General features: G+C 45.6%; 2 protein-coding genes across 2 annotated transcripts; both read left to right on the top strand.

Moving 5' to 3' along the window:
* The first annotated feature begins 734 nt into the window (after window positions 1-734).
* LOC135161485 (uncharacterized) lies at window positions 735-5,387 on the top strand. Its single transcript, XM_064119088.1, has 3 exons — window positions 735-905; window positions 1,028-4,833; window positions 4,982-5,387. The coding sequence occupies exons 1-3, from the start codon at window positions 735-737 to the stop codon at window positions 5,385-5,387; spliced, it is 4,383 nt and encodes a 1,460-aa protein (XP_063975158.1).
* A 7,963-nt stretch (window positions 5,388-13,350) lies between these two features.
* On the top strand, window positions 13,351-16,093 carry LOC135161486 (uncharacterized). The gene is made up of 4 exons (XM_064119089.1): window positions 13,351-13,357; window positions 13,598-13,737; window positions 13,788-13,809; window positions 14,829-16,093. Exons 1-4 carry the CDS (start codon window positions 13,351-13,353, stop codon window positions 16,091-16,093), a joined length of 1,434 nt encoding a protein of 477 aa, XP_063975159.1.
* Window positions 16,094-17,248: the final 1,155 nt, after the last annotated feature.

Here is a 17,248-nt window from a genome sequence, read left to right on the forward strand (position 1 = left end):
GGAGTCAGTAGCCGCTCTGCAGGCGATGGGATCGCCTACTCAGCACTGGGATCAAATAATACTCCACACCGTATCACAGAGGCTAAGTAACAGACTCATCGAAGCCTGGGAGGTGGAGGTCGGGTCCTCAAGTGACTACCCCACCTTCGACAAGTTCCAGGACTTCCTCACTGGACGAGCTCGAGCCATGGAAAGTATCGAGAAGAGATCGGTCACCAAGGCTCCACATTCTCCAACGACTGCTCCAGCCAGAAGATCCCCACCTCCATCGCCCAAAATGAGTCGCTCAACAATCAGGACACACAAGGTGTCCACTCAGCCAGCTCAGAAGCCTCAATCAACTCAGCCCAAGGTCTCATACCCCTGCTCCATGTGCGGGGTTAATCATTACATCGCTTCTTGTGGCAGTTTCAAGAAGCTCACTCTCTAAGCTCGCAGGGATCTCGTCGAAAAGGAGTACCTCTGCTACAACTGCCTGGGACGACATCCAGTGAGGGATTGTCGTTCCAAACTCAACTGCCAACTCTGTGGCAGTCATCATCACTCGCTGCTGCATCCGCCAACAGCTGAGACAGCTACTCGTCCTGCTCCAGCCCAAAAACAAGAAGACTCAGCTCCTCGACACCCCGTCCCAGTAACTCATTACTATTACGAGCACGGGGCCATCAAGAACACCAAGGTTGTGCAGGAACCTCAGCCTGGCACTTCAGCTGAATGAAGTGATCACGCTCAGAATGCCGTCACGAGCTCCGCTCACAACTCAACGACAACTCAGGATCTTCGGCCAGGAGTACTCTTGGCTACCAGCCGAGCATTCCTGCTACGGCCAGGCCAGACACCTCACCAGAATCGCCTGCTCCTCGATCCTGGCTCCGAAGTCTCACTCATCACCAATCATCTCGTCCGTCAGCTCCGGTTGACGAGGCAAAGGACATCCCTCAATATCTCCGTCATAGGAGAGACGGCATCTGGGCCAGTCCTAGGTAAAGTACCACTCACCATACAGTCCACTTGCTCTCTGTTTCAGATCAAAGTTGAGGCTTACATCCTCAACGTACTCACGTCATTGTTACCGACGTTTGCATCGGAACATGGCCAATGGGACCACCTCAGAGGTTTAGAACTCTCTGATCCAGAATTCCTCACCCCAGCGCCCGTTGACGTGATCCTCGGTGCTGATATCTATGGGCAACTGATCCTTCCAGACATCCGCACAGCTGGGGCTAGCTCACCGACCGCTCAACTTACTCAACTCGGCTGGATAGTTTTCGGACCAACTGGTGGAACCGAACTAACGCTCCAGGCCAACACTCACTTGGCGATCACCAACGATGATCTCAATAATCTCCTCACCAAGTTTTGGGTTCAGGAAGAAATCCCTGAATCATCTCCAGCTTCACTCTCGGATGAAGAAGCTCAGTGTGAAGCTCATTTCCGTCTGACTCACACAAGGGACTCATCAGGACGGTACATCGTGCGGCTACCTCTGAAGGCTCCAACATCATCGCTTGGAGACACTCGATCATCTGCTCTAGCCTGCCTACACCGACTCCACCGGAAGTTCTCCAAGAACGAGTCCTACAGACAACTCTACACGGACTTCCTGAAAGAATACGAGGATCTTGGCCACATGCGCCGAGTCTCAAGCCAGCTCATGGGACGTTGCATGACCACCGAGATGACCTTAGCACATGAAACTTCGGCTTCAGGAGGGTTGAGGGTCTCGGAGGGTCTTCAACCGACCGAAGTTCACGGCTCACCGGAATTCTTTTTCCCACATCATGGAGTGCTCAGAGCAGACAGCGAAACCACCAAACTCAGAGTGGTTTTCAACGGCTCACATAGTTCCAGCTCAGGTCAATCATTGAACGACCTCATGCACACAGGAGCCAAGCTGCAAAAGGACATCTCTGACGTGCTGCTCTATTCTCGCAAGCACAGACTCATATTTATGACTGACATCACCAAGATGTTCCGTCAAATACGTGTACATGAGGACGACTGGCCACTCCAGCAAATACTCTGGACAGACTCAACTGGCAACATCTCCACGTACCAGCTCACCACAGTCACGTATGGAACTCGCTCAGCTCCCTTCCTCGCTGTGCGTGTCCTCGCACAACTCGTCGAGGATGATGGATCGAGATACCCCCTCGCAGTAAAGCCAATCACCAGAGGAAGATACGTGGACGACATCTGCGGTGGTGCTGACTCCGCACAGGATCTAATTGACACGGCTAACCAACTCACTAGCCTCTGTCTGTCAGGAGGATTTCCACTAGCCAAGTGGCACTCCAACAGCTCCGAGTTACTCGACGCTGTCTCTACTGATCGTACTCTTCAAGGCACTCGCATCATAGATGGCTCACTCACCAAGATCCTGGGGGTCTCCTGGAATCCAAGTACTGACCACTTCAACTTCGCAGTAACTTCACCAGGGGAGAGCTCCATCTCCAAGAGGATCATCCTATCCGAGACGGCTCAGCTGTTCGACCCACTTGGGTTCTTAGCTCCGGTGGTAGTTCGAGCCAAAATCCTCCTCCAATCGCTTTGGATCGAGAAACTGGGATGGGACGAACCCGTCCCCGCACTCACGGCTCAACGCTGGCGACAGTTCAGACAGGAACTTAGCCAGCTCTCACACGTCTCCATACCACGATGGCTTGGACTACTTAAGGACTCAACCGTGGAGATCCACGGCTTCTCCGACGCTTCCCAGTTGGCCATGTCAGCCGTGTTGTACCTGAAGGTGTTCAACACACATCAACCACCTCAGATCACCCTCGTCTGCTCCAAAACCAAGGTAGCACCACTCAAGCGAGTGACAATACCGCGACTGGAACTTACCGCAGCGCTGCTACTTGCCAAACTCACCAAGTACGTCCAGGAGCAACTCAACATCTCCAATGCTTCCACCTACCTCTGGACCGACTCGTCGGTGACGTTTACCTGGATCAGCCATCATCCTTCTAGATGGAAGCAATTCGTTAGAAACCGAGTCTCGCTCATCCAGGAACTCACTCATCAAACACATTGGAGATTGATCCCAGGCAAGGACAACCCAGCAGACTGCGCATCAAGAGGACTATCAGCTGCTCAGCTGGTATCTCACAAGCTTTGGTGGCAAGGACCACCATGGCTTAAGGACTCTATCACGTCATGGCCCTCACACACTCTCGAAAAGGATCTTCCAGCAGACCTGGAAGAAAAACCTGGAGCCCTGCTTCTCACCGCTACTCATCCGCCAGCTCTTTGGGATCTCATTGATAAATACTCATCAACAGATCGACTGTTCAGAGTTACAGCGATCTGCAAGCGGTTCATCGCACGACTCAGGAGGACTCCAGCATCATCGCTCTACTACCCACTCACCCATGACGACATTAATGAGGCTAGATCCTTCTGGATCAAAGTCACTCAGGCAGCGTACCTCAAAGCTGAGCTCCGGACAATTTCACGTGGTGAGCAATTTACCAAATCTCATCCGCTCACCAAGCTCACCCCCTTTATCGATCACCAGGGGATACTACGTGTTGGAGGGAGGCTTCGACACGCTCATCTGAACCCTGAGAGCAAGAATCAGGTCATCTTGCCCAAGAACTCCACCCTGGCTCAACTATTGATAGCCCAAGCTCACCTCAAGACGTTCCACGGAGGGACGCAACTCACCCTCAGACAACTCCGGAGCAGGTACTGGGTCCTCGGATGCCGAGCACCCGTACGCTCATTTATCCTCAAGTGCGTCACCTGCACCAGATACCGTGGAATTCGAGCTCAACAACTCATGGGCCAGCTACCACCATCCAGACTCACTCCTGGCCGCGCATTCCTCAACACTGGTGTTGACTATGCCGGCCCAGTAGCTCTGCGATCCTGGAAAGGCCGGGGTCATAAGTCATACAAGGGCTGGTTGGCCATCTTCGTCTGCATGGCCACATCAGCAGTTCACCTGGAGGTGGTCTCAGACTACTCAGCGGAAGGATTTATCGCCGCATATCGACGCTTCGTCAGCCGTCGCGGAATAGCTCGGGCCCTCTTCAGCGACTGCGGAACTACCTTCGTTGGCGCTGATAAGGAACTCCAGAAAATGTTCTCGGCGGGATCCACGCAGTCAAGGCAACTAGCTCAGCTGCTGCTCAACGACGGAACTCATTGGTCATTCAATCCTCCGAGTGCACCTCACTTCGGAGGAAAATGGGAGGCCGCCGTAAAGTCGGTAAAATTCCACCTTACCCGAGCCATTGGGAATGACCTCCTCACCTTCGAGGAACTCACCACACTGCTTACCCAAATCGAAGCAGTCCTCAACTCGAGACCTCTGGAACCCCTCACCGATGATCCGGAAGACCTCTCAGCGTCAACTCCAGGACATTTCCTCATAGGACAGGCTCCAACGACTCTACCAGAACCAGCTCTAGACGACTCCAATCTCGCCAGGCTCACTCGATGGCAGCTCATTCAGAGCAAACTACAAGGGTTCTGGAAGCATTGGTCCACTGGATACCTTCAACGACTACAAGCTACCCACAAGTGGCACCACGCCAATCATGAAATTCAAGTGGGCTCATTGGTACTCCTCACTGACGAGAGGTTCCCCCCCAGCAAGTGGCCTCTTGCTCGTGTCATAGCCCTTCATCCAGGACAAGATGGACTCACCAGGATCGTGACCATCAGGACTTCTCAGGCAACGCTCACGAGACCAATCGCTAAACTGGTCACTCTGCCCATCACGTCAACCTCACAGAATCAGGACTCAGCGCGGCCCCTCGGACCGTGCATCGTCAACCGCGACGGCCCTACAACCCAGACCAACCGGCGATGTCCAGTGCGAGGGTGAGGACAACTCGACCAACCGGGACTTACAACCCCCAAGGAAGCAGTGGTTGTCACGCCTGGCTAACACCCTAGGACGGACTCATCATTCAGACTCGGTAGCTCTTACCAATCTCAGTCTCCTCATATTGTTTTTTGACTGTTGCAGATCAGCCAGAGAATTTAATCATGCAACACCAGTTGCTGATTCGTCGGGGAGAATGTTGGAAATCCAGCTAAACGATGGCCTCCCGTCCCCCGCACCCCCCGAACTCATGAGCGCTCGACCCCTGGCCAAAACAACCCGCTGTTGCCAGGGGGTCAATTGGCATTTTTGCCTATCCGAGGCGCCACTTTCCGGACGGATTGACCCCGGAAACACGCCCTTCAACCAATCAGAGGGGTCACGTGTCAATCAATCTAGATCCTTCTCGACCGTGACCTCTCCGAAAATCGCTCTCTCACCGTTTGGACTCCGTTGCGACAACAAGTACCACATTGTGCTCTCGTCAACCTACAACGAAACCCAAACGTGTTTCAACTCTCGATTCCTAAAATTGCGAGTATCTCAATAGTATTGGTATTTAGAATCAGTGACCGCTCATCATTAATTTGTAATAGATTTTTGACCATATTTTTGTAATAAAAGTGACTCGAAAAATCATAACGCGTGTGACTCTTGGTGCCCACATCCGGCTCAATTCCTCCCCCCTCACCCCTCACCTGCACCAGCCCCACTCAATCACCCAACTTGCACAAACCAGATCCCTCATCCAACAACATGTGATATAAAAGTCTGATATTAATATCAAGTGGCCACAATTTAAATATTTTCATTCGTGATTTCAGTAATAGTTATATTTGATGTTTCCTCTGCCGGTATTACTGTGACCATTGGTCGATGATACCTAAAGTATGTTATAAAAATATTGGACGGAACATCATCAAGATATCTCACAAATACAGCATCTATTGTTGTTCCATATTAAAAAATATAAGCACACATTTATATTTAAAAAAATATAAATATGTTAATAAAATCTAAGATAAAAATTAAAATAGTCTGGTACTATTCGATTAATAAAATCTTACACAAGATTGATAGTATGCCTTGTGTTTGAATGATCAGGGTGGCGTCCAGTTTCAATAAGAATATGTTGTGATCCCTGCGATGATTGTTGGGAACTGAAATATTGAAAAAAATATGATATTAAAATACACAAAAAAAAAAAATTTTAAGTGTGGCTTCAATATACTCATGAACTCAAATCTTAGTTAATTATTGCAATATATGACTAAAGATTTGCAAATATAAATTTTATTAATAAATTTTTCTATATTAATTCCTTCATTAATAATAAAAGAATACTTAATTGAAGATAATATTAATATGATTTATATAAATTATTAATATGATTAATATGAATATAATTAATTAAATATAAAAATATAATAATTACATTTATGGAGACTTGAAAAATACGATCTACTTACTGATGACTTGGTAGTATACCATAGTGTAGTTTCACTTTTTTGCACAAGGTTGATCACTTTGATCTTCGGAGTTATCACTGTCACACATATTTTATTGTCAAAAATTAAAATGAAAAATTAAATAAAACGCAGGTTATGTGTACCGTAGTAAACAACAACGTCGAACTGAGTGAGAAGCCAGACCGTACACTCTACTACACAGAATATAGATAGGCATACCTTAGTTTAGCGTGGCGATTGCTCGCCACGGCAAGTATCGCCACGCCAACGATTCGGTTTAGGAGTGCGCCTATAGATGTTTCACATCAAAAACTTAAAATTAAAAATACAAATTTTTTTTGTTTCAATTTAAGATTTGGGGGGGGGGGGCAGGGGCCTCAGTCCCACTGCTCCAGGGTCAGTCCTCCTCTGTCAGATCGGGATGCGCTGGTTCCTCCCCGAAGAGGATCCTGAGACTCCAGGCATCCTCCACCTCGTACAGGGCGAACACCTGCTCGCCCTCGGCTTCCAGGCCACGCGCCTCACGCCTCAGAGCGCGGATCCACCGCGCTCTCGGGGTGTCCGGGCCGACACCTCCCTCCCAACGGGCTCCGGCCTGAAACAAAAAAAAACATTGATATTAAATATTTAAAGGCACATGAGGCAGGGAGGGGTATTTTAGGAGTGGAATAGACAGATGGGAATGACAGGAAGGAGTTAGAGGGGATAAAGGGTTTACAGAGGGAGGGAGAGAGAGAGAGAGCGAGAGAGTGAGAGAGCGAGACGGAGAGACAGATAGAGACAACTTACCAGGTAGGCCTCGTCCTCGGAATCCGCCAACCATTTGGCGGCCCTGTCATGGAAATCCTGGATGGCGAAAATGTTTTCACCCTCCAAATACACCCTTCACGTCAGCGCGTCCACGGCTGTCTTCCACTTCACCCCCTATACTTTAACCCCCGTACCGTGACACCGCGCCGCCAGATTTGGTTCGGAAGTCGCTACCAGCTCTTCCTCCACCAAACACTTCCTCTTTCCCCGCGCCTGCCTGTCTGTTTGCCCTTTGCCGCAGGCCCTTGCGCCAACATGCCCTGCTCTGCCTTCTCACCCCCACTCCTGCGGCCACATTTGATTAAAAGTCGCTTTAATAGCTTTAATAGTTTAACAAAAAAATAATAGCCAGTGCCAGTGAGAAAGCTTTCAATGTCGCAGGATATTTTTGGTGAAGATTCGAACGACTCGACTTATAAGATGTCACAAACTATAAATAAAAAATAAAAATAGCTACATGAAAGAAAAAAGGAAAATACTTTCCGGTATCCTACGTAGAATCCTGTGGAAATATTTTTAAATAATAATAAATAGTTAAGAAAAATCCCATGAAACCGATCATGTCATTTTACAAGGACTTACTGTGATCACTGTGAGGACTATCAGGTCGTCTTTCCTCCTTTTGCTCCTTATCCGTATTGGGATCTGTTCACCCTCCGCATCCTCCCACCGCAGCCGCGCATTGGCCGCCCTGAATTAGGCGCGCTGCCTCCTGGTGGCCTGCATCTGAAAAATAAAAAAAAACCATGAATTAAAAATTTAAAAAAAAAAGACAAACAGAATGAATTTCAAAACTAAAACAAACGAAAAATCTAAAAACTAAAACAAACGAGAAATTAAAAACCTAAAACAACAAAAATTAAAATGTGTTGGAAATCCAGCTAAACGCTGGCCTCCCGTCCCCCGCACCCCCCGAACTCATGACCGCTCGACCCCTGGCCAAAACAACCGCTGTTGCCAGGGGATCAATTGGCATTTTTGCCTATCCGAGGAGCCACTTTCCGGACGGATTGACCCCGGACACACGCCCTTCAACCAATCAGAGGGGTCACGTGTCAATCAATCTAGATCCTTCTCGACCGTGACCTCTCCGAATATCGCTCTCTCTCACTTTGGACTCCGTTGCGACAACAAGTACCATTTAGTGCTCTCGTCATTATACAACGAAACCCAAACGTGTTTCAACTCTCGATTCTACAAATCGCGAGTAACTCCATATTATAATGATTTAAAGTCAGCGACCGCTCATCATTTATTTATAATAGATTGTGACTATATTATTTTGTAATAAAAGTGACTCAAAGAAATCATAACGCGTGTGACTCTTGGTGCCCACAACCGGCTCAATTCCTCACCCCTCACCTTTCACCACCACCAGCCCCCCCTCAATCGCCCAACTGGCACAAACCAGATCCCTCATCCAACAAAATGAAAAAATACGCGGATTTTTAATTTTAAAACCAGGAAACGTATACCCCGCGACGGGTAGGTATTTAAACAATATAAAAAAAAACTCTCCCAAAAACATTTAAAAAAAGAACCCGCAGACGCGAAAATACAGAAAATTAAAAAACCGCGAAACACACACTGAAAACCGCGAAACACAACGAAAAACATGCAAAAAATACACAAAAACTTACCTCGCGGGCGTAATCCTCCTGACACGCTCCTTGGCACGTCACCTTCACCATTTTTTAATTTGTTTTAAACAAAAAAACACAAAAATCACTAAAAACAGAACGAGACACTGGAGTCCTCGCGATGCCGATGGTGGAAGAGGGCGAGTAGTGAGACCTCACGGTTTATATAACTTTTGCCCCACTATTCGCCCTCAACCCTCTAAACCGTGAGTTAGAGGGAGATGAGGGTAAGGATAAATGTAGGAAAGACGAGGAAAAAATCAAAGTTGTTCTCTAAACCTTCTAAACAACTAGAAGGAAAGAGACAATAAACGAAAGGATTCAAGGCACCGACGAAGAAGAAGCGAGAGAAATTTCTCCTAGCTTCTACGAGAAAAAAAAGGGCTGGGGACAGGAGAGGGAATATTGGGTCTTGCCTAGCAATAAAAAAAGTCCTGACACCGCTATTACAATAAAATTTATGACCTTTATTTCAGCTATCCAAAAAAATACAAAAATGTTTAATGAATTTTTAGCCCGAACGGTTACTGGGTGATAACGGGGTAAAATCAAGACCCTGGAAGGCCAATCCTTCATCATCATCATTACCGCTTTGATTCAATTGCATCGCAATTTGATCAAGCTCTTTCTGACGCTGCGTTGGAGTGCATCGCGCTTCGTAATCGTCCTCGCGATTCCTTTGTTCTAGATTCGCGCCCAACGCGACTAGAACGGCCTCAATTTCCTCGATAGTTTTTCGCGCTTCTGAAACAAAAAAATAATACAAGATTAGCTTAAGTCAATCTAATCTAAAAATTCCTATGATTGATTGATTAAATATTTACTTGTAGGGGTTGAGGCCGCGAAATTCAATGATCCATGCTGAGTATCTTCATCCTCGCGTTCCAGGATTAAATTGATGACTGATGGAGTGCTGGGAATGGTCTCGATCGATCAATCCAATTCCATCATGGTCTCAGGGATGATATCCTTCGATGTGTGGTCCTTGGATCGATTTTTTTCGGATTCGCGAGCTCTAAATTGTCTTTGTTTTTCCTTAGCTAGTTCGCGGCGTTTTTCGCGAGCGATAAAGTCGGCCGTCTTTTTTTTCCGCGAGTTTTAAACGTTTTTCGCGAGCCTGTATTTTTTTCAGATCCTTTTTCTTATCAATATAGTTCACTTGATTGAACACATCAAGATCTTGTTCTAACATATTAATCCACAACTTTTTTTCCTCTGTACTCACTTGCACGATTTCACTTGTTTTTTTATTATTGGCTTTCAGGATTTTAGAGTCACTTTGAGTGCTACCGGGTGATTTATGGGCCAATCGTCTGGTTGAGTTTTTCGTCTTCTTTTCAACTATTTGAAGGTCAGAGTCAATATTTATGACAGGACCTGTCTTGGAAATCTCATGTCGTTGGAGTTTCACTTTTTTCACTATTTTTTCAATTGATTTTTTCTCATCACTGTTATATTTCACTACACGATCACTAATTATCTTAATTCCATTTTTAATGGCGTTGTTTCCACAATATTTAGATTTTTTAGGCTTAAAAGTTCCAGGCTGATAACCTGATTGATAACTAGATTTTGGAGATGAGTCCACTTGACTTGATGTCATTTTGACGTAAAAAACGCAAATGCAGTGAAATGATCTCACTGGGCTCCTTGATGCATCCCTAGTTTAGAGGAGGGGCTAAGTTTTCCACACTTTTTTGAACATTTGACCTTGGTGGGGGGTGCTTTGAATACCTGATGAGGAAGGATGCTCGAGTTTTCCTTTTTTTCGCCCCCCCCCCCGCACTCGTTTTGCATTTGTTGGCTATTGAAAGGAAAGGTCAATCATTGGTCCATTTCTCTTCTTGTAGACCAACGTCTCCTCCCCCGCAGGGAGATAATATTCTTCCTCACACATCCTAAAAAAATGGTACCAATCGAGTTTTTCCTCTACGTCTGCTTTGCATAATCTTGTGTGTTCTATGCAGTCGAAAAAACCATTTGACTCCGACATTTTATATAATAAAACATCACTATTATGCACAATTGCTTTAGTAACCACAGCCAAAGTTTTTGCATTTTTCACATATTTCCTTTCATTTAATAATTTCGCGATTGCAATGCTTCTCAGTGATGGAGGATTATATCTCATTTGAAAATTTGATTCGATTTCTCTATTAGATTCTGCACGTTCTTCATTGTAACATACTTTAAATGTCGTACACATGTCGATGCTCTCATCTTGAGAGTGTAATTTATCCCTGCGATATCTGATATGGATTTTATTCCATGTCTCACCAAGGAATTTATATTTACATACACAAGAAGCATCAACAAGGAAATCTTCCACGTCGCATTCCAATCCTGACCCTATCGCGATTCTCCGCGCTTTTGCTGGAATGCACATGTCATCACTATCTTCACTGTCTAGGTCATCATCATCTGTATATTTATCAACACATACACGTACTCTTTTCTGGCGAAATTGAGGCTTTTGTCGTCCCTCATACGATTTGCGATCCGCGAGATATTTTTTAAGGGACTCTAAAGCGTAAGTTTCAAAGTTTTTAGACATTTTTACTATTGCAATGCCTTTTAACGAATGACAACAAACGCGTCACTCGATTTAACAAAAAAAAATCGGTATTGGAAGGCTGCATGGTAATAGTGGGGGTACTGCGCAACATACAAAAACCGCGAAAGTGGGGTGCATGTGTGACGTCGCCGCCGCAGAACTCCCTGCGGTGGGGTATAATGTTTGACGGTTATAGATCTGTCATGTGCTTAGTGGGGATTCTGTCCCCTCCACTCTCATACGTAGCGCTATAAAACGCGGGTGCTCGCGGTGGATTTTATTCAGTCGTCCCGATTTCATTCATTCATTTTTTCAACATGGAAAGTACTAAACAAAAGGGATTCAGTGATGCTGAACAGCATGTGGTATTGTCTCAAGTTATAACTTTGAATAGATCAGAGACAAAACAAATTCGTGTCGGCTTAAAAGTTACGTGTTTCGGTCAATTCGTCCCGGTTGTGCAATTTATGGGTGTACGCCCGAAACGCGCCATATTGTCAATGACACGAGAAGAATGGACCCTTTTTTTCAACGAATTGGATGCCGTAACCGACTACTTTGACCCTGAGAAGTTTCACCCAAAGATCAACCACAATGTACCTGCAAAGGAATTTGGGGCCATAAACGTGAAATTCCACCGTAGTTTTGAAAATCCCTGCGTGACCTTTGTTCGCAATGATGATGCAAATCAGACTCCCATCATGATGATGGGGCAGAGCATCATTACATTGAAAAACAAGGCTGCATGGATTAATCAGTGGCTGGATTTCTTGGAGACATTGCCTCTCAAGGAATATAAAGAATCGCTTGTACGATCAATTACAGGCATTGCTATGAATTATATGGAATACAATAGAATGCCTGCCACGGAGGATCTTTATCATCGCATACGCGAAAATTTCGAGGAAATGTAACTCATGGCTCGCGATGATCTCCGTCGTATAATACCTCACGAAAATCTCGGATATTTGTACCAATTATTTGGAGAATTATTCCATAATTGTTTTAATTATTTAGATAAATTCGCGGGAGGGGCTTACAGAATGCCCTCATATTGAAAAAAACCATACACATATGATTTTATATAAATGATTTGTAAAATGTATCCTACGATTTTTATGAAATATAAAAAAGATTACATGTAAATCCTATGTTTAATGATTTATGAAAAAAAAACCCTCAACATCTTTTCAGGTATAAAAAAGAAAGACGGAAGGCAAAAACATTTTTGATCTATGAATAAAAAAAACTTTTGAGAGGAAAAAACATGCAATAAAAGTGTTGGAAATCCAGCTAAACGCTGGCCTCCCGTCCCCCGCGCCAACCGAACTCTTGAGCGCTCGACCCCTGGCCAAAACAACCCGCTGTTGCCAGGGGGCAATTGGCATTTTTGCCTAATTGAGGCGCCACTTTCCGGAGGAGTCCACCCCGGAAACATGCCCTTTGACCAATCGGACGGGGTCACGTGCCATCGATCAAGATCGCTCTCGACCGTGACCTCTCCAAAAATCGCTCTCTTACCGTTTGGACTCCGTTGCGATAACAAGTACCACATTGTGTTCTCGTTAACCTTCAACGAAACCCAAACGTGTTTAAACTCTCGATTCCTCAAATCGCGAGTATCTCAATAGTATTATCTGTTAGAATCAGTGACCGCTCACCATCAATTGTAATTGTTCTCAGACTATATTTTTATAATAAAAGAGACTCATTCAGTCGATACGCGTGTGAGTTATTGTGTCCACATCCGGCTCAATTTCCTCACCCCTCACCTTTCATCACCGCCAGCCCCCCTCAATCACCCAACTTGCACAAACCAGATCTCTCATCCAACAAAATCGTTAGTCATATATTGCAATAATTAACTAAGATTTGAGTTCTTGAGTATATTGAAGCCACACTTAAAAATTTTTTTTTTGTGTATTTTAATATCATATTTTTTTAAATATTTCAGTTCCCAACAATCATCCGAAGGATCACAAAATATTATTAGTGAAACTGGACGTCACCCTGATCAGTTAAACACAAGGCATACTATCAATGTTGTGTGAGACTTTATTAATGGAATTGTACCAGACTATTTTAAACTATTGCATCTATTGGAGGTATGTTTTCTTCACATGTTAAACTACAAGACGGAAGTGAATTAATTATGATTGTAATGTACATTTCACCTAATAACAAACGGATCATATCATTTCATTTTTACATGAAAGGTTATTTCCTTATAGTCAAACAGGTTCAATAATTCTTAAAACGAATAAACATAAACTACCATTATTTTTAGCTGCATATTTCAATGTAAATTTTGCAAAAGCTGAATCACTGCCATTAATGACATTTCTTCAAAAAGAATTTCAATGGCAAATCAATAACGATCCAAAAGAATCTACTACCAAATATGGAACAACAATAGATGCTGTATTTGTGAGATATCTTGATGGGGTTTCATCCATTACTTTTGTAACGTACTTTAGTTATCATCGACCAATCGTCACAGTAATACCGGCAGAGGAAAAATCGAATATAACTATTATTGAAGCCACAGATGAAAATATTTAAATTGTGGCAACTTGATACTAATATCGAATTTTTAGATCATGTAAATAAATGTTTATTAAATAAAGTTACCATTTACTGTAAGAATCTCGTAATACTTCATTTTTTCATTAGGCTATATTTAATTCCTATAATAATATCTTTTATGCATATTACTTGTACACACACGATGTTTCACATCTGCCAGGCGTCCCATGACGGCTCATTTTTTTTCGTTTTTCGCGTTTTTCTCGGCTCCTATGACTCCTAAAGCAAAAAGGGCCCGGATATGAGATCACACCGTTATTCTCCCATATCTTTGGACATATAATAGCTAGGGCAATTTGGCCGGCGCCATCCGATTCGTGAGACGATTTCCGATTTTTCTAGGGTTCCGGGGATATTCTAAAGTCGATTTTATCTTTTTTCGTGATTTTCTCGGGCCCTGTGGCTCCGAGAGCAAAAAGGGCCCGGATATGTGATCACACCGTTTTTCGTCCATATCTTTGGAAATATAATAGCGTGCGCCGTTTGGCCGGCGCCATTGGATTCGTCAAACCATTTCCGATTTTTCTAGGGGTCCGTGAATTTTTTAAAATGGATTTTTTCGTTTTTCGCGCTTTTCTCGGCTCCTATGGCTCCTAGAGCAAAAAGGGCCCGGATTTGGGATCCCACCGTTATTCTTCCGTATCTTTGGACATATAATAGCTAGGACAATTTGGCCGGCACCGTCCGATTCGTGAGACGATTTCCCATTTTTCTAGGGGTCCGGGAATATTCTAAAGTCAATTTTTTCGTTTTTCGTGTTTTTCTCGGCTCCTGTGGCTGCTAGAGCAAAAAGGGCACGGATTTGGGATGCCACCGTTTTTCGTCCATTCCCTGGAAATAGCATAGCTAGGGCCATTTGGCTGACGCTATTGAATTTGTGGGACGATTTCCGATTTTTGTAGGACTCCGTTTACATGAAGGTCCGGCTTCAGGAGGGTGGAGGGTCTCGGAGGGTCTTCAACCGACTCAAGCTTATGGCTCATCGGAATTCTTCTTCCCACATCATGGGATTCTCAGAGCAGGCAGCGAGACGACCAAGCTTAGGGTGGTCTTCAACGGCTCACATAGCTCCAGCTCGGGTCAATCATTGAACGACTTCATGCACACAGGAGCAAAGCTTCAAAAGGTCATCTCAAATGTGTTGCTCTACTCTCGCAGGCACACACTCATATTCATCACGACGGACATCACGAAGATGTTCCACCAAATACGTGTGCATGAGAATGATTGGCCACTCCAGCAAATACTCTGGACTGACTCAAACGGAGATGTATCCACGTACCTCCTCACAACGGTCACGTACGGAACTCGCTCGGCTCCATTTCTCGCTGTGCCAGTCTTAGCACAGTTCGTCGAGGGCGAAGGATCGAAATATCCCCTGGCAGTGGAACCAATCACTAGAGAGAGGTACGTGGATGACGTCTGCGGAGGTGCTGATTCCAGCAAGGATCTAATCGATACGGCTAATCAATTAGCCAATCTCTTCCTGTCAGGAGGATTGCCACTGGCTAAGTGGTATTCCAACAGCTCGGAATTGCTCATTGCTCTCTCACCTGACAATTCTCTCCAAGGCAATCACAGCATAGATGACTCACTCACCAAGATCCTGGGAGTCTCCTCGAATCCAGGCACTGACAAATTCAACTTCGCAGTGACCTCACCAGAGAATATCTCTATTTCCAAGAGAATCATCCTCTCAGAGACATCTCAGCTGTTCAATCCACTTTGGTTTGTAGCTCCGGTGGTGGTCCGCGCTAAAATTCTCGTCCAATCACTCTGGATCGAGAAGTTAGGATGGGACGAACCAGTCTCTCCACTCACGGCTCACCGCTGGCGACAGTTCAGAGAGGCACTTAGCCAGCTCTCACAAGTCTCCATTCCAAGGTGGCTTGGTTTGCTCAAGGTCTCAACCGTGGAAATCCACGACTTCTCCAACGCCTCTCAAGTGGCCATGTTAGCTATGGTGTACCTGATGGTCTTCAGTGGATCACACTCACCTCAGATTACACTCCTCTGCTCCAAGACCAAGGTAGCTCCACTCAAAAGGCTGACAATACCACGATGGGAACTCACCGCAGCGCTGCTTCTTGCCAAACTCACTAGATATGTTCAGGATCAACTCAACATCTCCAATGCCTCCACCTATCTCTGGACGGACTCATCGGTAACACTCACCTGGATCAGTCATCATCCATGACGATGGAAGGAATTCGTAAGGAATCGAGTTTCGCTCATTCAGGAACTTACCCACCAGGTTCAATGGAGAATAATCCCTGGCAAGGACAACCTAGCAGACTGCGCATCACGTGGCGTATCGGTACCTTCGCTAGTATTTCACAAGCTCTGGTGGACAGGCCCACCATGGCTTAAGGATGCTAGTACCTCATGGCCCTCATACACACTGGAAAAGGATCTTCCAGCAGACTTGGAGAAAAAACCTAGAGTCCTGTTTCTGTCCTCTACTCATCTGCCAGCTCTTTGGGTTCTCATCGATAGATACTCATCAGCAGATCGTCTATTTAGAGTTACAGCGATCTGCAGGCGATTCATCGCTAGACTCAGGACGACTCCAGACTCTTCATTTTACCACCCACTCAACCATGGTGACATCGACGAAGCCAGATCCTTCTTCTAAAAGCTGAACTCCGGACACTTTCACGTGGTGAAAGATCCTCGAAATCTCATCCGCTCACCAAGCTCACTCCCTTCATCGACCACCGGGGAATCTTACGCGTTGGAGGGAGACTTCCGTTCGCTCAACTAGACCCTGAGAGCAAGAATCAAGTGATCTTGCCCAAGGACTCCAAGCTGGCTCATCTACTCATCGCACAAGCTCACCTCAGGACATTCCACGGAGGCACTCAACTCACCCTCAGACAACTCAGAAACAGCTACTGGATCCTCTGAGGCCGAGCACCCGTACGCTCCTTTATACTCAAGTGCGTCATCTGCATTAGACACCGTGGAGTGCAAGCACAACAGCTCATGGGTCAGCTACCCCCTGCCAGACTCACCCCCGTCCGCGCATCCCTTAACACTGGAGTCGACTACGCCGGTCCAGTGGCTCTACGATCCTGGAAAGGACGGGGTCATAAATCCTACAAGGGCTGGTTGGCCATCTTCATCTGCATGGCCACATCAGCAGTTCATCTGGAAGTTGTCTCAGACTACTCTGCGGAAGGGTGCATCGCCGCATATCGACGAGTCTCCAGTCTTCCTCATCGGACAAACTCGAACGACTCTCCCATAACCAGCTCGAGACGACTACAATCTCGCCAGGTTCACCAGATGGCAGCTCATTCAGAGCAAACTTCAAAGGTTCTGGAAACACTAGTGAACTGGATACCTTCAA

Source organism: Diachasmimorpha longicaudata, chromosome 4, assembly GCF_034640455.1.
Source record: "Diachasmimorpha longicaudata isolate KC_UGA_2023 chromosome 4, iyDiaLong2, whole genome shotgun sequence".
NCBI classification, from domain to species: Eukaryota; Metazoa; Arthropoda; class Insecta; order Hymenoptera; family Braconidae; genus Diachasmimorpha; species Diachasmimorpha longicaudata.

Excerpts from the sequence above, each read along its gene's own strand:
- LOC135161485 (XM_064119088.1), top strand. The coding sequence starts at position 735 with ATGCCGTCACGAGCTCCGCTCACAACTCAACGACAACTCAGGATCTTC. Across the intron at positions 906-1,027 it reads CATCACCAATCATCTCGTCC|ATCAAAGTTGAGGCTTACAT; the intron begins GTCAGCTCCGGT and ends TCTCTGTTTCAG. Across the intron at positions 4,834-4,981 it reads CGGCGATGTCCAGTGCGAGG|ATCAGCCAGAGAATTTAATC; the intron begins GTGAGGACAACT and ends TGACTGTTGCAG.
- LOC135161486 (XM_064119089.1), top strand. Across the intron at positions 13,738-13,787 it reads CAACAATAGATGCTGTATTT|TTATCATCGACCAATCGTCA; the intron begins GTGAGATATCTT and ends AACGTACTTTAG. Across the intron at positions 13,810-14,828 it reads ATCATCGACCAATCGTCACA|GAGGGTGGAGGGTCTCGGAG; the intron begins GTAATACCGGCA and ends GTCCGGCTTCAG.